Below are 22204 nucleotides of genomic sequence, written 5' to 3' on the forward strand. Positions count from 1 at the left end.
AGCTGAAATATTAATATTTCAGTAAAGTGCATGGGACTGTGGCAGGCTTAATGGCTTTGCTATAACCTTATCTCGGATGCTGAATTAAATGATGGGGATGCCAGGTTCTTTACTATTCTATTGAGGTTGGCAATTTTTTCTTCTAGTAAATAGTTTTTCCTTTCAGCAGTTTTCTGCCGCTGTTCTGTCATCTCCAAAGCCTTCAGCAGTTGTGCATTCTCAACATAGAGATCCTTGACCATTGCATCTGCTTTAGTGTTCTTGGAAAGCTGAATTGTGAATAGAACATAATTACTCAGAAAATGAAAAGCAAAATAAAAATAAAAAATTAAAAGCAAGAACAGTGCTGGGAAAGTAGGTAAATGTTTTTATTGTAACTCAAATACCAAAGGAAGACAACCCACCCATTCATCTTATTTTGCTTTGTTAAAAACCTGTGTTTGTGGAGTCTTTATAGATACTATGAATATTTTGAAACTGGAAAGACTTTGTAAGGAGATCAGATGAGTACTGCTTTATAGCATTTGTCCTCTAAGGATAAGTCTAGTTTACAAGAGGATCCACAAGCCCAGTGATCCCACGGAGATATTTCCTCCGAGGTTTGGACCACCAGCTCCTCCTATAAAACTGGGGAGAGCAGCCTTGCACTTGTCTACATGCTTTTGGGAATAGGCAGGAGACCCTGTCAGCATAGCACTTCCTTAACATGATAGAAGAGACTGTACCTCAGTAGAAAAGAGAGATTGTTATCATGTCACACTAAATGTTCAAAAGCCACCTTTTCCTACACCATTGAGGATTTCTGAAGGCGGCAGACCAAGGCAAGGACAAAAACCCCAAAACCATGTCAAGCAAAGGGTATGTTGGGGCAGGGGGCATCGAGAAATCAATAGTTGTACAGTAATCCCGTCTGTACTCTTCAGGAAATTCTTTTTCCTCCTTTCCTAAGCAACTTTCCCAGTTAGGATACTTGGCCGGAATTTGATGTTTGTTTCGTGACTTTTAAGTGCATCAGCATACCAAACAAGCATAGCTTTTAGGAAATTAATGGGTGGTGGATTCAGTCCCCAATTTGGAGTTTTAGGAAGTTTTGGGCAAATATGCTGTACTTCAGCTCAGAAGCATTGAAAAAAAAAGGAAAGCACCTTTAACTTCATTCTAAGCAAGAATAGCTTGGCAGCTTTTGCCCACTTAGTTGTTTACGGAAGTAATGGGGACGATTTGAGGAAGAGAGTAAGAATGCTTACTTGTTCTTTCAGCTGATTTACTTTATCTTGGAGAAGCCTCTTCACAAGCCTTAGTTTCTGTTCAACGTCCATCATACGTTCTTCCATCATTTTTAGCAGCTGCTCATGACCCCCCTGGAAAGCAACATTTATGTGAGAATCAGTTAACAAAAATCAGTTCATTTACCAATCTCCTTTTTTTCAGTTTATGCTTAAGAAAATAGCTGGCACTCCACGTGTGAGTCTGTTTTAAAGAGTCGACTAAATTAATAAACCATTCATGGAAGCAAAATGTTACGGCAACACTTCAAGGACACTCGCAGCATTGAACTAGTTTTCCAAGTCTAAGTTACACTTGAGATTACCAGATCTAGGAAAAATTGATGTAAAATTCTAAGTTCTGCCTTGACTGCGATAGTCAGATCTGGATAGTTTCCTTTTCTGGTTCTTAGGTGCTGCCATATTTCTGTTGAACGTGGAGAACAAAATACTAATCAAAATCTTAACGATTTTAGCAAAAAATTAAGGTGAAGTCATAAGGGCATGTTAGTTTGACAGTATAACTCTCCCATGCGAAAGACCCCTTGAAATTGAGTAATATCCTAAAAAAGTAGGATGCTATTATCCCAAACTCGATTTTTCACATTTTTTTTAGACTAGTTGTTGATAACTAATGTTTCCAAATAGTAACTCTAAAATGCTTTTGCGCTTTTTCTTCAGTGAGGTAACAGATAGTCTAACTAAAAGCATAGTAACTCAGTGTCACAAGAGTGCCCGTTACACCAACGGTTGAAGGAAATTTTCCTAAATAAATTAGAAACACCAGGAACTACAAGAAAGCTTGTTTGTATTTGGTAACTTCAAACACTGACTGCAGGGAAAGGGATTCTTTATTTTAATGATAGCTTGTTACTCTAATTCTAGGAAGTCATCTGAGAAGCTTAATTTTGAGAAAGCACTAACCTTCTCCCCAAAACAAAATACCTTCAAAACCAAAGTACCTTCACACATGTGGGGCAGGATAAATGAAAAATTGAGGGAGGAGTGTTTCAGGTAGGTAGTTGCTCATTTAAACCACTGTAGAAAGATCCCTGTAGGGGGTTGATTGAAGCCCACTCAACATTTTATTTGCTGTAACACCAGAAACTCCTTAAATCTATGTATGGGGTTATATGATCACTTAGCTTTTGAAAAAAATTGAAAAAAGTTACATTAGAGTCACATAGAAAGCAGTTTTACAGTGTTGCTGGACTGGATATTTTTCCAGATTGAAAAAGAACTACTAATCAGAACTTGCAGGGGACTTTCTAGCCCAGTTATCTTGAGCTATCTTGTAATTTGATTGGAATTCAAGAACATGGCTGACTATTACACTTCATAGTGGTTGCAGGAGCCTTGAGTGAGTAGTTAAGTAGAAACTAAGAATTATAGTGGTCTCAATACCTGTGATCCTGTTTTTTTGGCTTAAAGTTGATTTGAGAATGTTCTAACTTCATATTATTTCATGTTTAATGGGAGAAGCCAGCTCAAGCATTAGCTTTAAGGTCACTAGAAAGATAGGAACAGAAATTTCTTTGAAAGCAAACAGCTGAAATGGTTCATGGCTCCCAACTAGAAAAATCATAGGCCTTAAAGAGGTGTTTTGCTGACCTCTTAAAGTATTAAAAATTAGTTTAATCTAGTAATTTGAGACAAAAGAAAAACCACTAAGGAATGTTATCCAAGAAACAAGTGTGTTAATAATTTTCCCTTTTCTGGCACTGCTTTTTTACTGGCCACAGCAGTAGAACATGCCTGCATACTATGCAAATTCTTTTCTTAAATGTGCAGGTACATCTGCTAAAGAGAAGCTGAGTATCTGTACTTGAGTACATCCCCTATTACAAATCTCTCCCAGAAGTCCTGGTGTGACAATCCTCAGTATCAAAGACAAATATTTTGTCTAAAATTTGTTAATTCTTGTTCATAAAGCTGAAACTATTGATACTATTAAGACAAGAGACATTATGTTTAAAAAAAATTTTATTTTTCATTTACATCAAAAATGTCATCTTTCCCTGTTAAAAAGTTTATACATCTTATACAAAAATGCAGTATAAATACCCCAGATTTTCTTCAAATCTCATATAAAATTAGTACCGTTTGAGAAAAATAGTCTCTTTCCACACTGAACAACTCCACATTTTAAATAACATAAATAAAAAGTATTTGTAGCAAATTAAAAAAAGACAGCTTATGAACTTTCACAAAATAGCTTCTAGACAAATAAATAGGAAATAACACTGTGGAGACTTTTTTTTTTTTTTAGAAAAAGCACAAAATAATTTGATCCTCAAGTTTCTCAGCTTATGCCAGTTCGTGTGTTTGTGTGTGTTTATCATGGTAAGGAATGAGATCGTAAGCAGCCAAGCTGTCAGAGGTGCCCGATCCTCCGGTAGGAATCTGCATGCACTGCTCGCTGCTCCGGTAGCAAGGCCTAGAGAAAGAAGGCAAGTGGGATACTTCACCCTGATATCCAGATTTTCTTTTAAATACGTACGTATACTTAGTTAAAGCAAACTACCAATACAAGCGAAGCAAGCAACGCAAGACAAAAAAACACACACAAAAGAAAACATGCAGAGTATCACATATTATATTTCTCTAAATACTAGTATTAGCACTACACATATGCCATTGAGGAGATATTCAGGATGCATTTTCTAGATGTAAGGACTCTTCAGGTGGCTCATCCATGGTTTTGGGGGATTTAAAAAGATCAGTGGCCATGATTAACTGCAATTAGCAAAGCAGTTAAGTTTCTCAGAGGAAATTATATGCCACTATATATCTATATATAATTTCACAGATTGCCAAATAGCATTTGTGAAAAATGTAGTCCAACTGACCTCCTTTGAAAACTTATTTGCAGTTCTATTTTAAACCTAGGCATAAGTCTTTTCCTGAGACAGGTGAACAAGCTGTTGGTCAGAGGTGATTTGAATTTTGAAATAAAGAGCTGAAGAAAGGAGAAGTTGAGCAAGTCTAAGTACTCTGAACAAAAATACTGGTTAGCAGAAGTTAAGAGAACTTAGGAAAAATATTGGGTCATTAACAGGCTCCCAAATCTAGTTATTGAGCAAGGAATATGAGAACAAGTGCAGCGATTGCTACGGTGCAGCAGGTAAGAATCACAGCACTAAACACAGCAGAAACAGTCATTTGGAATTCAGAAGAGTCCAGACAGGTTAACACAGTAGAAAAGGCTCAGGAGTTTTAATTTAGTGAAATTTGAACATATGACTGTAGCCCTTGGAGGGCAGCAGCTCAAGACTGACTGTAAAATGAATGAGAACGCAGACCACCACAGCAATGATCAAAAAGCAATGAAAATTGCAAAGCGTGATGAACATAAAATAATTCCAAAAGGAAGGGGGATAGCTTTGGATACCTTATTACACAGAAGGACTCAGGATCTGAGAAAGCTGCAAAGTGCAAAGCAGCAGCAGCAAAACTAGGTGATTAAATTTACACAGAAAGCATGGATAACCTGACATTGTACTCACTGGTGAAAAGATGATGAAGAGGGATTAGGATGCAATTTTTCAAGATGCTAAAGGGGACATTAAAATGGACATAAGCTCAACTAAATGTTAACCCTAGAATTCAGGATGACGAAGAAAAATCAGTGAGAATTAAAGCAAGATGTGCTTACAGAAATGTCAAAGTTGAGACAAACTAAAACAAATTTGGCCTTGCTTATAGTTGTAGAATGCATGTGTTTAATAGTAATTTTAGACAGTTATCTAGTAAAGTCCATAAAAAAAACTGTAGGAGATGTTATAAACCGGAATATCCATTCACTTTAAGAAAAAAAAGAAAAAAATTAAAAGGATTAAGTGCTTAGTGCATTGACAGAAAATAGTTGCAAAGCCTCTCAGAAAGTATTTTTAAATTCATGAAGCCTTCCAGAATAAAAGCTTTTACAGGAAATGTAGAAGTGATTTATCTGTAGAACTACAAGTTCCAGGATGTGAGTAGTTTGCAAATTGTTTCTCAGGCTTTCAAAGGCAAAATTACAAAGTCATCACTCCTAATGCAATACAGAGCACATTCATTTGCAGATGCTAGTGCTGTAATATGGCTTTTATTGATTTCAAAATTAAACTGCACGCTCTACTTTCCATTGTATGCGACCAAGTACATTAGCCTGTGGTAATGCACTTCTATCAGGACTCAGCTGAAAGGGAGAGAACCTTGCAATTGATTTATTTTTATTTATCCTGTATTATTTGCTGTTAAGTTCTTTTTTTTTTTTTTTTGGGGGGGGGGGCGGGGACGGGACAGGACACGACGACTTTTAGATTTATGCCTTTCTTAAAAAAGAATTCTTACTCCAAGTTTTGGAAACTTTAGAAACTGTTACTGCATATACTTTTTCTCCGTGATACCTTTTTTCCAGAATACCCTATTAACAACGTTCAGAGATTGTTGAGTTTCAAAGTCTTAGTCTTTTTATTTTTTTTTAAAAGGATAACTGCAATCTGAGTTTAAAATGTAAAGTGTTTTTTTCTGCTAACAGCTTAATAAAAGCATTAGTATTTTATCTAAGTTATTTAGAGCTTTAGACATACGGTTACTTTTTGAAGAAAAAAGTAATTTGGCAAGCCTAGTCCCCAAGCTTGGTTTTATATGGGAGATGCAAACTTTTCTACCTTTTGCCCATAATTCAGTTTTACATGTTAAAAAAACAAAACAACACTAAAAGTGATTCAGCCCAATATGTGCAGTGGCTGTAATCTTCCTTGGAATTAAATTGTTTTTCCTGAGAAATACTAATGTTGAAGTTTCTGTATAATGGTAGGAGTGTTCTCCAAACAATGTCTTGTTTTATGGCCAAATAATGAAGATAGGCTGACCTTATAAAAAGGATTAATTTGTTTGTATTATGCTTTACTACAGCTGACAGAACTCCATGTGGCAGCAGCAGCCCAAACTAGTATTTTATGTGTGATGGGCGTGTGCTTGTGCTATATGTGGTGTAGTATATTTTTTAAAACAATGGTTCCAGACATGGATATTAGGTGAAGAAAAAACAAAACCTATAAACTCTTACTGCACATTGATCAGAAGGAGAAAAGCCAGTTGAATGTGGATAGGAGTGTTTTTTATTTCAAGAAGATTAAGAGGACTTCAGAATTAAGCTATGGCTCAAGCTAAATATGCTTAAAATTCATTCTGTCAAAGATATGTACAAAAAAAGGTTTGTTTTGTACATATCTTTGATAGAATGAATTTTAATTTTAATTTTTGAACTGGCATAAACAGAGAACGGATCTCATCAGAATTGAACAAACAAGAAAACTAACCAGATACCCTTTTAAAGTTGTAACCTGCAGAGTAACGAGAGCTTTACCTGTTGCATGTTTGTGTCAGAGGGTCTACTTTCAAGTTCTTCCTGAAGACGTTGACTCCTCCTCTCTGCTTGTAGTAGCTGGTGTTGGAGCTGCAGGAACTGTTCCTTGGGCACCACAGCACAGCCTTGCTGCGGGAGCTCCCGGGAGTGCGGTGATGGGCTAAGCATCACACTGGCGCTTGAGTGGAGCATCTGAGGGGTAAAGTAAGTCGGCCATCAGGAGAAAGCAGCACTGCTGTTCATACAACAGATCTTTTAGTGATGAGCTCGACATCAGATTAGTCTTGAACAACTTCTTGAATGCAAGAGAAAGAAGCCTGACCTCCATAACAGAAGCTAAGTAGACAGCTTTTCTCTTTCCAATGAAAAAAGATGCATCTTTATGTGCAGTTCTGAAGTGTAAAGGAATCTGAGCTTTGATTCATAATTTCAGAACTGAATTATAAATTCACTGAATTTCTGATTAAATTGGCCTGTGGTGAGCTTTAGCTTAATAGTCCTTTATAATTTTAACCTTGATCTCAGCAGCTCTTCTAAAAATAGTATCCACTTAATAAAAACATTAGGCTGAAGAAGTTGTCCACCAGTGCTGATTATTTCTAGTCTTTTATCTAGGATGGAGAGATAACATTCTCAAAAGCAAAACAAATTTTCGATGTAATGTATGGTGACTTAAGTAATTTGATGCCAGCTGCTATATTACATTCAGGATTCAGTATTTAGAATCCCATATATCTTTCCTTATGTTCACTACTAACTGTAGAAATTTTAACACATTTTATAATTTTCATTTTGAGACATGCCACAAGCAGAGTTTGATAGCAAGTCTGGAGAATTCCTGAGTGTTTGTGCTGCATAAGCAAAAGTATACTCAGAGGGGCCCTTGAGATATGGATGCGTGTAGTAATCTGAAGTAGTTTAATTCCAAATTTAAGTCTCGCTTTCATTAAAAAAAAGGTTACCAAATGCATCAGCAAGTCTGTTTAATGTAAAGATAGTATATACCAACAAAGAGCTCGTGCATATTGGTTGTCCTTTGTTAAGTTATACTACCAGGGAAGTCTTTTAATTGGTAAAACTAGGCATCTCACGTGGGACAAAAGGATCGCATTCCTAATAGTACTTGCTACAGCAAAAAGAACACCTCAGAACAGACTTGTCCCAAACAGTTTAGCTTTTCCACATCATTTAAGTGCTGCTCCCAAGCAATGCTATGACAGTTACTGCCATAGCAAGCAAGCATATGACATTTCTGGCATTACCTTACTACGGTGGCATTGCAACCATGAGAGCCCAAGTTAGATAAACTGGCCCAGCATTAGATGAACTTTTGGACAACATTAAGAGCTAAGATTGTTTCATGTGACTATTTAGCATTTTTCTAGACTAAAGTAAAATCCAGGTAAGACTAGCTCACAGTTGGAATAGTTTATAATACTAAAAAAAGACCAGAACTGTACAGTAAAACCCCCTGATGTTTCAGACAAGCTGTTTTGCAGCTTGAATTTGCATAAGATTAATACTTTCTTCCCATAAAGTTCAGCTGACCACATCATAAAATTCCCACCTGTTATCTCAAAACCATTACTCTGCTCCCTTAGGAAAAGGCATATAAAATTATGTTAGTGGTTTTAATGTTCCTTTCAGAAGTGATAGAATTAAGGCCTCAGTTTGTAATCGTATTTCAGTTACTGAGTTCATCTAGAATACAAACAACTGTAAGCATTTTGCAGCTCTTCTGGCCATGTTAGCATCTGTACACCTCTGCTGGCCCAGGTAAACAGAAAATAGGTTTGTAAGTATTTTAAAATAAAGCTATTTGTATTTTTTTAAACTGTCAGGAGGTTCTCTTGAATCAACCTGTCTGTAAAGGAGCTATTCTTTTACTGACAATGTAAACAGTCAAAATAATGAGCTTTTGATGGAATTTGTTTAGCGTTTCCTGTAATGTCGTGAAGCACACGAGTATCTAATTAAAGAGCTGAAGAAACAGTCAATTAATGTTAACAGCATCTTAAAAATAAATACGAGTTGTGTGGCTAATGAAAACAATGTAGTCTTGCCATATTCATCTGTAGAAGAAAGTGGAACAATAATGAACTTGCTAAACTATTAGGGATGACACTGAGTGTGATCACATATCAGTTAATATTAAGGACACATTTGACAGTCTGGTGAAAAAGCATGCAGTATCAGAGGTAAATATGAAAACACCTTCAAGCCTCACAGCCAACGGGTTAGAAGGAAGGGGTTGAGCCACTTTTCATTTTCTTACGATCAGTTTAATTCTTTTGCATGCAATTGATTATTTCTCTCCATTTTCATGGCAATGCCTTAGAAGTATGCAACTTCCTTGCCTACAGAATCAAATTGCACGATATACTAACCACAAAGAAGTTAGTGCAGCTGTCAAAGCAAAAATTTTACATTAAAATGAACAGTGGCTTCTTTACTTAAAAGATGCATGGAATTAAAAAAAAAAAATCCATAAAAGAAAAATGTTTTCTCCATGCTATGGTAGTACATTGAAAATGATTGCTCTACCTTCGCACACTATTTCAGAAAGAGAACTGCACCCTTCTCTGCTAGTTCCAACCACTGAGTTCTAGACAGGTTAGCCATGAACAAAAGGAGAACAGGCACAAAAGAGAAAGTTAGAAGTCATAAAGTGCTAAGTGAACGTTATACACACCTGCTGGGAGAGTGTTATCAGGAGTAACAAAAGTCCTGCATGTTTGCAATACAAATTTCAGGAGAAAATGCAATTTCATGCTTGGTGTTTATACTAAAAGGTTTAACAGTGTTTGGAATTTTCCCAAAGCTTAATTAAAGCTATATAAATAAAAGCACAGGGCATATAAACAGTCTTTTCAATAACTTGTCAAAATCTCATCTTTTCTAATCAAGTTTTTACAATTTTACAGCTAATTACATGTTATGCTGAATATACTATGTTTCCATTTGCTCTCTTGATGAAAAACATGAAGTCTTTTAATAAACACTGTTGTAAAAGCCTCATCTAGAAGATGCTTTGATTTATGGAATAAGTCAAAGTTGTGGTGGGTTTTTTTATATTGTGTTTTAAACTCAAATTCAGGATATCAAGTTTAGGCAAGACTGCAGAGAGACAACTCTGAGGTCTAGCCTGACCTTAAGGGATACACTAACTTCACATAGTTAAGCTTGCCCATTCCTGTAACCAAGGACACCTAAGAATTATGCAGTTTTCATAACATCCAGCATGATCCATCTCCAGCAGTACTGAACAAACATCCACATTTACAGCAGGCTTTGGAAGAATCTCAATTGAAGTTTTCACTCATGCCTTTAGATTAACAACAAGTTGTGTAAATTGTTATTCTATCATGATCTAGATAAGATAGCAAGGCTTAAATTCAGCAAGTTATTCCCCATAGTAAATAAGAACAGGTTTCTACATCAAGAGCAGCATTATGCAAATATTAGTTAGGAAACTTGAGGTTACATGTTTTAGGAAGGAAGAGGAAAGTGTTAGCCTTGCCTCAAGCACAGCAACAAATTTCTTCGCTATTTGATTTTATATCTGAAGCCTTACGTGAATTACGATAAACCACAACATGAAGCACGTTTGTCACACTAACATCTTGATCATGAAAGATGAGATTAGGCATTAGGGGAGATTAATTCTTCTAGTTTCTATTAGTTTCCTCTGTTCCTACACATCTAGAAATTATTTTTAAATAAATTCACAGATTCAGTGAGATAGTGATAAAGCCCCACACTATTCAGTACAGTCAATACTGATTGAAAAGTACCTCCATTAACTGATCATCCAGTTTGACTTGCTTTTTCCTTAGCCCTTCATTTTCTGAGCTGGTTTCCAGTTCACGTTCAAGAGAATTCATCTGACTGATCTATTAAAAACAAGAAGTTTCCTTAGAAAGATAGTAGTTTCTTATTTTATCTGTTTTTTTTTTTTTCTTTTCAATATGCAAGTCATGAATCACTGCACATCAAGACAATTCAAGATTAAAAGACATAAGTATTTGGACAAGTGTAATGCTTTGCTGAAAGTGATGTCTAAAACAATGTTATACAGTGTCTCTGACACAAGTTTCAAAGAATAGGCAGAGTAACTGATTTTTAATCTAAAAGCGGTAATGCTGGCACACAAGCGCTGTGTATTGCGGAGCACTTGAGCAGGCTGCGTTTTGTTTATGGTTCCCATGTTCTACCACTGAACTGTTTGTACCGACTAGAAGTCCTGCAGCACATTGGCTTAGACTTCCACCCTGCACGCTCTGCAGAAGCACAGAAGACAGTCAGCTCCTTGGGACAGGGATTCGTAAGAGACAAAGAACGCAAAGCTCAGAGTAAAAGAAGAAAATTACAGCTTACCACATTAGCTCTTACAGATGGAAAGTACTGCATCGAGTCACGTATTTACCATCTAACACTAACCTTCCTGTTTGCAGATGACAACTCCTTCTGAAGCTGTTCACACTCTCTCTTCAAGCTTAATTTCTCTTGCTCTATGGCTTTGACGATACCTGACTGACTTTGATGCTTTTGGTGCTTTAGGGAAAGGATAGTAGATTCCAGCTGTCTGATCTAAAGAGACCAGAGATGAACAAATGTGGAAAAACATTCCAGACCATTCAAAAATCAAATTGCATCTACTTAATCTAAAAAACCGAGTACCAATTGATTTCGGACTCATAGCAGATGCTGGTGTGTTTTTGACATTAGCTTTGGGCAACAAAAGGTCTTTCCCTTCCATTCCCCATAATCTGCCTAATACTGTGAGCCAAGAAATTGGACATGAAGAATGCTCAGAATACTAAGAAGTTTTTATGAAAGAAAAAAATTGAAGGGCATTAATTGAAAGTCAGACCAGCATCTTAGACAAGAGTTACCAGGATTTTCTTTTAAGAAAAGAGCTGTTTGAAACATCGTAAGAGTGTCTGCATACTCAGTGCAGATATAAAGGAAGACTATTCCGTTATGCATTCTTTCTGCAAATGTTTCTATTCAAAACTAATGAGCAACATTCCTCTCCTGTATTACCCACTGCAAAAAAAGAATCATTAAGTTTTGCCTAACGCGCAGGGACCGCCTCTGTGATCTGTCGGCTTGCTTAGGTTACCTTCTCCCTGGAGTGAGTCAGCTCTGTTTTAGTGCTCTGGACTTCTCTCTGCAGCCTCTCATTCTCCTGCCTGAGCAGCTGCTGCTCCTGTTTCGTCAGCTGGTCCAGTTCATCCCAGTGTAGTTGCCTCTGTTGGTCCTGCAGCCCTGAGGAAGGCACAGCCAGTTCTAGAACCCGATTCTTAAGACAGACAGAATTGCAGGGTTAGGCCTTAAACAAAGAAGCAGACATTTTCTCTATTCAGGTGGGTTTTAAGTAGGCTTTCAGTAACTGCAGACTCTAAAGTCGCAGGATTCCCATCTTCCTCCCAGCCTACACACTGTTTTCCACTAAGAAACCCAACACGCTAATCACAGTGCAAAACTAAAGTGCTTCCTTTGGCTAAAATCATAGATAATAGCTGTGTGCCAGAACGGTTGATATGAGTGCACAGAGTTCAACAACACAAAAAAGCAATTTGTGCTCCATTTCACAGCCTCATCAAGCAAATAATAGAACTCAGTGTTATATATTATTCAGTAATAGCTGTAATTTAGTTCCTGTTGTACAATTCTGAAACAGCCTCTTTTCCATGTGGACATCAAATATTCCTTAATTACATGGCAAACAAGCCAAATTAGTAACTGAATTCATAATACCAATCCCAGGACTGCTGTCTACAACCTCCTTCAGTTACAGTTCCTCATCAGTTAAGAGAGGCTGCTATAATGCTGTGCCTTTCAAAAACAAATATGACTGAAAAGTAGGTCCCCCTCTCAATTACTGGTTTGACTGTTCATATGTTTATAGTTTTGATGTGTAAATTCATACATTGTCCACTGATTGATTTTTTTTTTTGTGCAAAATATTTCTTTCAGGGAAGAATGGAGACCCAGGAGATAGACCGATCATTGCCTGTCCTCACATTCAAAACTTAAAATAAGTTTTTTAAAAAGAAGTTTAAAATCTGCACATTATATACAATCCAACAAGACTAATTATAGTTAACTATTTTAAAACTCCTAAATACAGAAAACATTACTAAAATAGGGCTTTTTTTGTACCCACCTCCTTTCAGCTTTTTAAAAAAATTATTAGTTTTATATCACTTGTTTAAAAAACAAAACCAAAACAATAGTTGCATAACTCTGAGTCTACTTGCTCAAGTCTGCAGCACTATTTGTGTCCTTTTAATGAACAAGCCAACCTAAAGAAATAAGTTGGCTACAGTGGCAGGCTACAGAAGAGCAGCAGCTAGCGTCCGTAAACCCTGGCATGCAAAGCTGACTGGCTTTGAGGCACCTGAGGGCCGTTACCTTTTCATTGGCATTCTGCAGTTGCTTGTGTAAAGACATCACTTCTTGTTTAAGAGTTTCCTTCTCCTGTTGCGTCACCCGTAAGTCCGATTTTAGTCGGGACATTTGAAGGTTGGTATTTTGCAGCGTTTCATCTAGAGTTTGAACCTGTAACGAGCAGGAGCACAGCTTGGCATTTGCTGGACCAAGATTTCTTGTAACCTCGGTCTGCTAGGATGTGTGCGCACCACAGATCACACATATTTAGGATCTCTGATGGAAAGAGTGAAGACGACAGCCCCCTTTAAAAATACTAAAAGATTTTCTGACTTTCTGTTCCAAATTAGTAGGCCATCCACTTTGAATACAGCCACAATACTGCATTCAACAGAGACACGTCTTCCACCCCCAAATATTTATTGTGATATGCTGGGAAGAGAAGATTTCTCTTGAATTATTTATTCTTCCTGGCAGCCCACGGCCAACAAGAAACCCCAAGCATAGTTAGCCAAGCAGATAGCCATTCGTTCCCCTCCCCTGCCTGGTGAGAGGCGATCCACTGCCCGAAGAGCAGGGAGCCACAGCAGAGTCTCTGCACTATTTTAGGAATAACTGGGCAGAATGAATTGGCAAAAGGAACTTGGCTGTAGATGCAAAACACCATAGCTTATTCTCGGGGGAAAAAAATCCCTCATTGCATTTAACAAGTTTCCTCTTGTCCTTTAAGAATGTCACTTTGAAAGCCCATCAAAGTAGCCATTCTTAGCTGCATGACATCTTTGCACACATTAGAAAAGGGCTGTTTTTTTTATGACAAAAGCACTACAAGAGATAAAAAAAATGCTTTTGATCTAGGGCCATAACAAAAATCACATACCTTTTCTTGTGAAACGGTGAGCTGCGTTTTCAGCGTTTGACTCTGCTGTTCCCAGGACTTCTGTTCCTGCTTCAAGCTGCCAATTGCATTCTCTAAGCAGCTTACTTTAGCTACCTGAAATAAGATTACGTCGGTAAGCCTGACTCATTCAGGATTTTCTTTAACTCAATTTGACTTCGAGAGTTAAGCTAGAGGGAGTTACAGCTACGCAAAGAAAACGCAGGAGAGCAAAAAAACCCCCAGCTCCCAGCCCGAATCTCCACACAGCGGGATCATTATTTATAGCGCGCATATTAGTTACACTGCTCAAGTTCAGAGTTATAATATGTTAGAGTTGCAATAAAAGTGCAAGAACACTGTCTTCCTTGTCCTGCTGCAATATTTATATCCAGGCCTCTGTTCCTTGCAATGTTTGGAATTTTCTACATCAAATTACAGTAAAGCCGTGCTCCAGAATTTAAACTTTCTCTTCAAGACCAGCTAGGAAAAAAAGGCAGTGGCAATTAAGCCTTTATCTGGCTTGAAGGTAAGACAAAAAAAAATCCAGAGTAGTTTTACAAATTAGGGTGATACAGTTAATGATACGAGAATTTTAACAGCCCGTTACAGCCTGTAGGTAGTGATGTGGATTTGCAGTTCTTTCTTACCTTATCAATACATCTGTTTAATTCCTCACTCAGGGCTTCTTTTTCTTTCTGCAGCTTTTCATTTTTAGTAATTAAGCTCGAAACTTCATTTTGAAGGTCAGAGAGATCAGGACATCTGGGCAGCTGTGGAAAACAAACCCCTCACAGTTGCATTTCTGTGCCGTTTCTGAATTTTGCATGCAAGTGTTACACAAAGCTTTCTCTTCTCCTCCAGGCCAAGTATCCCACTCTGGATAGAGTGGAAGAGAGAGGCATACTGCAGTTTGGTACGAATGACCACACAAGTGTCGTTCATATGATCCAGGGCATCCTTCCTGCAACAGCAGTGCTAAGGATTCCTAATTGCCCTGTGATCCCTTGGATTTGCTTTAGGGCTGGTCTCTTTTCTGCCTCTTCTGTGAAAGGGGAAAAATAATACTGTACTGCTGACTTCTGATCCTTTTCCCATTTCACACAGTGCTTTAGCTTAACACTCTGCCTTCTCCTGTGCTGTTCTGTCTTTGCTCACTCAATCTTCTGTCTTTAATTACTCAAGCCACAATCCACTCTTTACTGAATAGACCTCATCTGCTTTTGCTTTTTAAGACCATTATCTATCCTAACCATTGCGTGCATCAAATGAGTGCTTTACACTGTAAAGAAAATTACTTTGTGGAGTCCTAATCAGGAGAGCTAACTCATTTGTAGCCTTCATTATCTATGTTTATTAGCATATATTTACAGCCAACTGAACCATGCTTATACAGGCGATAACCAAGCCCTCCAGGAAATTATCCTCAGAAGTTGAGACATCGAAGTCTCCAGATAGGTTTAGCAATAGGAATTGTCTCCCAAAGGACATGCTGGAAGAGACCAGTCCTTAAATGGAGCTACATGGGTATCACCAGTTACACAGGAAAATGTTCCCCTGCCTATCCCATCTGCACGAACTAGAAAAGCCCTGTCTATTCCTTGATTAGAGCTTTAAATCTTTGTCTTCATTGTCAAAGCCTGTCTTTGTAGAATCACTGCTCTGGAAGACCTTTTGGCAAAGGCCAAGTGAAACCAACCTTATCTGAACAATCGTGCACTGTACCCAGAGACTGTTTCAACAGGATTTATATTCCCCTACTGTTATTATCTTTCTTTAAAGAAATTAACTATTTCCAACTCGGGCAAGAGACAGCCAGCATCATCTGATGGCCCTCAATAGGATGCCATTACCTGTTTTGTTTTCTCGAGTTCCTGCTTGAGGATGTGGTTCTCCTGCTCCAATATATGAGCTTGAATCTTCATTTTTGACAGCTCAATCTCCAAGGAAGACACCATACTGGATGACTGCAAAAAGTAAAAGGCTCAGATTTCAACTTAGGAGACACGCAGAGTAACAGAGGCTAATCAGAGGATGCTGCAGCCAGTGACACGGGCTAGAGCTGGGATGGCACTGGACTGAACAGAACAGGCATGCTGGAAAATGCAGGTAAGTATTTAGCATCACTAAGCTCCATTTTTAAGACAAACCTGCACCTTCCTTCCATCCCCACTGCTGCATGCATGTACGTTTGCAGCTAGTACTTCGGGAAGTTCAGCTTTGAAAGACCACGCACAGCTCAAGAAAGGGATACTGATTCCATAGCACCGGTGCATTCCTAAAAGTTCAATTGCTTCACACCGTTAGAGACAGTGGAATCCCGTACCTTTACTTTGGAGTTTTCCAGTTCCTCTTTCAGTGCCAGTCTCTCCTTTTCCCATTCTTCCAGGGTACATTTTCCCGCTTCCCTTTCCTTTTGCTTGAGCACCCTTGCCAGCTGTTGATTGAGATCCTGCACGTCTGCCTGATTTTTGGAGTTCCTCTGGCTAAGTTCTGTATTTTCAGAGTCCAGCTGCTGGTTTCTGGTTTTCAGATCTACCACCTGAATCGGGACAGCAACGTCAGTTATGACTGCTTTTACACTGGAGATGAGGTTTTTAAAACATTTCCTTTCTATTAAGATGATTAAAAAACCTGACAAGTGTCACTCCAATTCACTGGTGACTCCGAGTGGTGGGGCATAGCTCTTAACTGCACTCCATGTACAGTCATGACCCCAGTAGCACTGCTTGCTTTGTTTCCTTATAGCGATTTAACTTGCTCCATGCCCTAATTTTAGGCCAAATCAAGTAGAACCATATTTAGGAGTAGGAATCCTCCTGATGGCCTGCTGCATGCATGGTCAGCCTCACAAACTGTTCATTTCTCATAATCGGCCTCAATTATATCAGTTATGATATCAGTCATCTGGCACACCACTCTGTTCGTCCTTCCCTTTGCCATGCTGATGTATACTTTGAGGGTTATGCTGGTGAGCTAGTAGATTATTCTGAGAATTTTACTAAGCGATAGTAAGAGGGACATGAATGTAAGAGCTACTTAAACCTTCTACTTTGCCTAGCATAACAAACCACCCTTAAAATAAAAGTAGCAGTCTCATGGATACGAGCAAAGGATCAGAGCTGGCAGCATTCCTAGACCCAGCGAGCTGGGAAGTAAGGAGAGGCTGAGTCACATAACCTCTGTTTCCCATGGGCTACTGCAAAGCATTACCCACAAAGACTACAAAAGAAAGACTTTTAACTTTTTATTTCTATTAAATAAACTTTCCAAGCTGACTATGGAAAGTGCTCTCAAGCCTGTAAGCTAGATAGTTACAGTAGGGTTGCAGTTGTCTTCTGATCACGTCAAACAAGCCTGATATCAATCCCATAGAGTTAATGAGAACAGTTATCAAAAAGTTTAAGTGTATAGAATAGTCATTTTCTACTGCCTTTGTGACCGTCTAAGGAACAGCTTTTATACAGTGATGATTTCTCCAGAGAAGGTTATGGGCTCAGTCCGTATACCTGCTTTTTCAGGTTGTCAACCATCTTCTGTACAGCCACCTTCTCCTTTCTCACAGCCTCTATCTTTTGCCTAAGGAAAAAATGAAAGCTCATTAACATTAGGGTCACTTGTTAATATAGATGCCTACAAGAATGGGCTGGGTTTTGACATCACCAGAAATGGTAATTCTGGATATTTATTTATTGCTTAGCAGCACTGTTTTGCATAGGCTTGGCAAGTGCTCAGTTCCTCAAAGTACCCCACGTAGTTCTTTTCTAGAAGGGAACAATACTCCCAGGATCACGGATGGTTATCTACTTGCAAAAGACCAAATCACGCCGCACCTCTTCCTGCCTTTTCCAAGGCTACGCCAGCCCAACAAGCTCTGCCTTCGCTGAAGCAAGAAGAGTTGCATCAGGTCAGCTCACAAGCAGGTCCTGTATTTGTACGTGTCACTGGGTCATCTGAACTCCTACAGTTAAGCCCCGGCTTTGGCTCTAGGAATGGGCAGGACAGGCTGGGGCAGGTGAAAAGGATGAGGAATAGACTGTCAGCCAGCTGGATGTCCAATGGCACCATGAAATAAGCCCGTTTCAAATTTTGTAGAATACCTAACACGCGAAGGAGCTTTGAGAGAAGGGATGTAACCATCGCGTCTGCACCGCAGCGAGGGCCTGAAGGCATGCACATGGGAGGTGCCCCATCGGATTCTTACCACATTTCTTCTCGGGATCCATTTAGCTCCCTCAGTTTCAGGCTGGAAGCACTACCTTCCTCATTTAATAAAGTCACTTCATTTTTTAGAATAGCATTTTCTTCTCTGAGCTTCTCAGCTTCACATCTGTGGCAGAGACACGAGACAAGCGAAAACTGTTTCTGTATATCATCTAGGTCCACAGGGAGAAAAATTACTAAAAGCCTAAGCTACCTGTAATATTTCAAAACAAAGCTACAATTGATTTATTTTATGTATGAATGGATTTTACATTTCATTTAGTAAGAGTGCTTCCCAGATCACTGAAAGGGGGGCTTTTTGTGCATGTGTTTGTACCGCTGAAGTTTAGTTAAAATTTCAGATACCTAGTAAAAGTTTCACATTTTTGTACTATACCTTTCAGTCCTTAAGTTACAAATAACAGAACTTTAAACAGCTTAACACAACAATACGCAGATTGCTAGGAGAGAGAGCTGTTTCCCCGGCTGTTTCTAGAGTCCAGTGTGCTGGGAGGAACAGCACGGGAACCGCAGTGCTGGGAAGTGCCTTTTCTGTCCTGAGGCGACTAGAGAAATAACTTAGCCATGGTGTAATACCTGAAAGAACAATTCCCTGCAGGAAGCTGGTGCTGAACAATAATTAAGCCACTTGCAGCCACTTTATGGCCTCCAAAAAAATCCTTGCTGAAATACAGCAGTTAAAAACAAGTCGGTAAAACTTCTTATATTCTCTGTGTTACAATGGTATTTACCATATCACAGGCCTGATGGATTCCTAACACTAAGTGCTCCTGCTGGGAAAAAAGTTACCATAATTCTCTAGTATTAACTTAAATATTGAGAAAAAACGAAGCACTTTTAGCATTCCAAGTAACATTCAGTACTAGAAGGGAGCAAACCGAGTGAAGAAGTGATATTAGTAAAAGCTAAAAGCATTCTGGATGTGTTACCATAGTATTTTGGACATAAAAATACAGGGGTTTCTGATGTACCATAAACTACACACTGCGAAGGTGACCACATCCACAGACAGAACAGCTGGCAGGTTGCTCCTGTTTTACCGTTCATGTTAGGTCACAGTCAGGGAGGAGTAAGTCACACGCATTTATTTCAACCGTCGTTATCCAGGATTAATCAGCCTGCTTGCTAATAGTTAGAGTCCAAAGCACTGGTTTCTAATCAAAGTTAAACTACAGTGGTTAATGCAGCAACCGTACGGCAGGCAGGCAGGCGGCTACGAAGCGATGAACGGGACGCTAGGTTAGTTTCTAAGCGGCACATTTGATTACTGTGGGGCCGGCACGTTTCCCACAAAGTTTTGCAAGTGTACATTACCTCAGAAGATCAACTTTTTGCTGCAGTTCAGCGCACATGCTTTGTAAGCCGTGCGTCACCGTATTCCTCTCCTCTTCGTGGAAATGCATGTTATTTGGGTTAGCCAGATCAGCAGCTTTCTCCTTCAGCTTTCTGTTGGGCTCTTGCAGCTCCCTCTTTTCTGCTGACATTTCTTTCACCGTGCTTTGGGCGTGCTTGTCTTGCTGACCTGTAAAGACGGCGGCATGTTCTTCCAGCTTCCCAAGCTGGCATCGCAGTCTGAATTTGTCACTCTGTGCATCTACGTTTCCTTGTGCATCTTGTTCTTGGACATCTTCCAATTCTTTAACTTTTTGGAGGAGCTGTGTGTTTTCCTCTCTAAGCTTAAAACTTTCCAATTTACTTTCTTCTAGTTTGCAATGAAGGCTTCTCAGCTTACGCAGGTTGTCTTCTAGCACTTTATTTTTTTCAACTAACTTTATCATTTCAGATTTCAGATCCTCATTTTCTACCTGAATTTCTTCTTGTAGTGACAGAAGTTTAGCTTGTGCCATTGATCTGTCTTCTAACTCTTCGACCCTTTTCCAAAGCTGAGCTATTACCCTTTTCAGGTCACCATTTGTTGACCCAGGAGCATGATCAAGCTGGAGAGAGGCTTCACTCAGTTCTTCAGCCTTCTCAAGCTCAACCTGCAGCTTCAAAGCATCAGAAACAAACCCTTTATTTTTGGGAGCTATTCTGTGATTTAACAGATGAACCTTCTGCTGTCTAACATCGTTGTGTAGCATTTTTGGTCTGGGAACTCTCTCAAGAGTTTTCTTGAGATTTCTCTTTTTTTGCAGCAGAGGCACCCAAGAAAGCAGCTCTTGATTCTTGTCACAATCCTGATGGCCATCAGCTTCCAGCGCTGCTTTACTTCCTCGCATCTGACACACCTGCACCTTGGGTGCGTGGCCATCGGCTCTGGCTTTAACACATGCTTTCTCCAAATCTGAATCACTCTCGGTCATTTCTTCCAGGTCTGTAGTATCAGCCTCCAAAAGTGGAAGGACTTGTGAGTCTGTTCCCTTGTCTGCATCTTTACAATCGCTGGGCAACCCTTCAAAAATGGGAACCGTTTCATCTGGCAGCTGAGATCCTTCTGAGCCGGAGTCGGAGCAGCCAGGACTGGGGGGTCGCACGGGCTCCCGCTCCGCAGCTTGCAACCTGTGCTGCAGCCTGAGGATCTCAGCAGCCATTCTGACATTTTCCTTCACAGCTTGCTCGTGCACTTTCTGCAGATTTAAGAGGACATCCCCATCATCTCCCAGAGGCGCCATGCCAGAGAAAGAAGCCATTTTGCTCTTTGCTTTTGCATACTCATTTTCCAGGACCCTATAATGATTTTGTAGTGCGGAAAAACTATGGGTCTCCCACTGCAATTTCTGTATTTTCCCTTGAAGGTTTGAGATTTCCAAACTCATCTCGGCCTTCTCTGTTTCTGCTCTTACACAGATGTCTTTGTTTAAACTCTCCAAAGCAAGAAGTCTGGAATTGAGTTCTTCTTTCTCCTGCTTATATTCACTGTCAAGCCTCTCCAGCTTTTGCCTAACCAGCTTCCCATCTTCCTCCACCACGGATATATGCTCTTCTTTGCTCTTTAGCTCTTTTTCATGGTCATTTTGGAGTTCTGTTATTTTATCATTCAGCTTTTTCTCTTGCTTCTCAGTGGCATCCCTCAGGTCTCGCAGCTCCTTCTGAAGCTGCTCTCTCTCGCACACAAGCTTGTTCACTTCTTCCTTGAAGTTTTTCTCCAGAAGATCTTTCTCCTGGGTCAGGGCAGAAGAAACAGCCTTTTCCTTTGCCAGACTTTCCTTCAGTTGCTCATGAGCTTCAGCAACCTCCTGAGCAATTTCATCCTTTTCAAACTCCCACTGAGATTTCTCCTCCCTTTGCTGTTCGGCAAGTTCATGTAACTCTCGCTGGTAACGTCCTTCCAGTTTTTGGATCATTTCTTCATATTTATTCACAAGTGTTTGTGTGTCGACAGAAAACTGAGTTTCTGCATGAGATGCTCTTCTGTTATAGTCACTTTCCATTTTTTTCCTAAACATGGTTAACATAAAATATTACTAAACTCTGGGCTAACTCAGAAAGAGATTCAAATGGCTTTTTAGGCTGAATAAAACAAGCTGAAAATTACTTTTCCACTGAGTTTTAGATGAAGTACTATTTGACGGGTGTTTCTGAGAGCCAAAGTTAAATTTCAGGCAATTTGTTGAAACTTCAGAAATAAAAATCTAATTGCCTTGGAAAAGTGTAACTCCTGAAGTGTCCTCAGAAAAGGTTTCATGTACAATATATGCCCTTCTATACTTGTGATCACATTTGTGGGGGCGGGTGTTCTTACCCCCGTCTCTCCCTGTCACCCCAGGATGGTTTCAGTTTCTTTTGACACTCGATCTTGGCTAAATGCATTTACCAGCCACCCCTTTACTTCTTCAGAAAAGAAGAACTCTGAAAACCCAAATGCTTTAAAAGTACAAAGCAGGGACTTGTAAAGCACAGGGATCCTGAACAGAGCTCAAATTAATCACCTCTGGTTATGCTTTAACACTATTGTTGCCTCTGGGTGAGCTAAAAATCAATATAAATATCTGCTTGAGAAAGGTCAGAAGAAAAAGCCCCTGGATAGCAGCCCAGTGTTCTGGAATAAAACAGGTCACAGCCCTGTACAATTAGTACACTTGAATTAAGCATCAGGGGTCATTTCTGCACTAGGTTCGCCTTGGTCACCACGCCAAGGTCAAGGTC

The 22204-nt window shown here is 39.3% G+C and overlaps 1 protein-coding gene across 2 annotated transcripts in view; it reads right to left on the minus strand.

Moving 5' to 3' along the window:
- NIN (ninein) overlaps positions 1-22204 on the minus strand; it is a 55863-nt gene continuing 33659 nt past the window's right edge. The window contains exons 16-29 of one of the 2 annotated variants that reach the window (XM_075150731.1): positions 19433-21496; positions 18099-18224; positions 17404-17473; positions 16221-16436; positions 15748-15861; positions 14545-14667; positions 13898-14011; positions 13042-13188; positions 11747-11926; positions 11062-11211; positions 10416-10514; positions 6622-6813; positions 1248-1361; positions 1-269 (exon numbers count right to left, since the gene is read on the minus strand). In XM_075150731.1, coding sequence (XP_075006832.1) covers positions 60-269; positions 1248-1361; positions 6622-6813; positions 10416-10514; positions 11062-11211; positions 11747-11926; positions 13042-13188; positions 13898-14011; positions 14545-14667; positions 15748-15861; positions 16221-16436; positions 17404-17473; positions 18099-18224; positions 19433-21496 — 3919 coding nt within the window. In that variant the 3' untranslated portion in view covers positions 1-59. Of the gene's footprint in view, positions 270-1247; positions 1362-3238; positions 3703-6621; positions 6814-10415; positions 10515-11061; positions 11212-11746; positions 11927-13041; positions 13189-13897; positions 14012-14544; positions 14668-15747; positions 15862-16220; positions 16437-17403; positions 17474-18098; positions 18225-19432; positions 21497-22204 lie in introns of those variants that run through there. The other variant, XM_075150732.1, reaches the window with a different exon arrangement.

Source organism: Calonectris borealis, chromosome 5 (genome assembly GCF_964195595.1).
Source record: "Calonectris borealis chromosome 5, bCalBor7.hap1.2, whole genome shotgun sequence".
Classification (NCBI taxonomy): domain Eukaryota; kingdom Metazoa; phylum Chordata; class Aves; order Procellariiformes; family Procellariidae; genus Calonectris; species Calonectris borealis.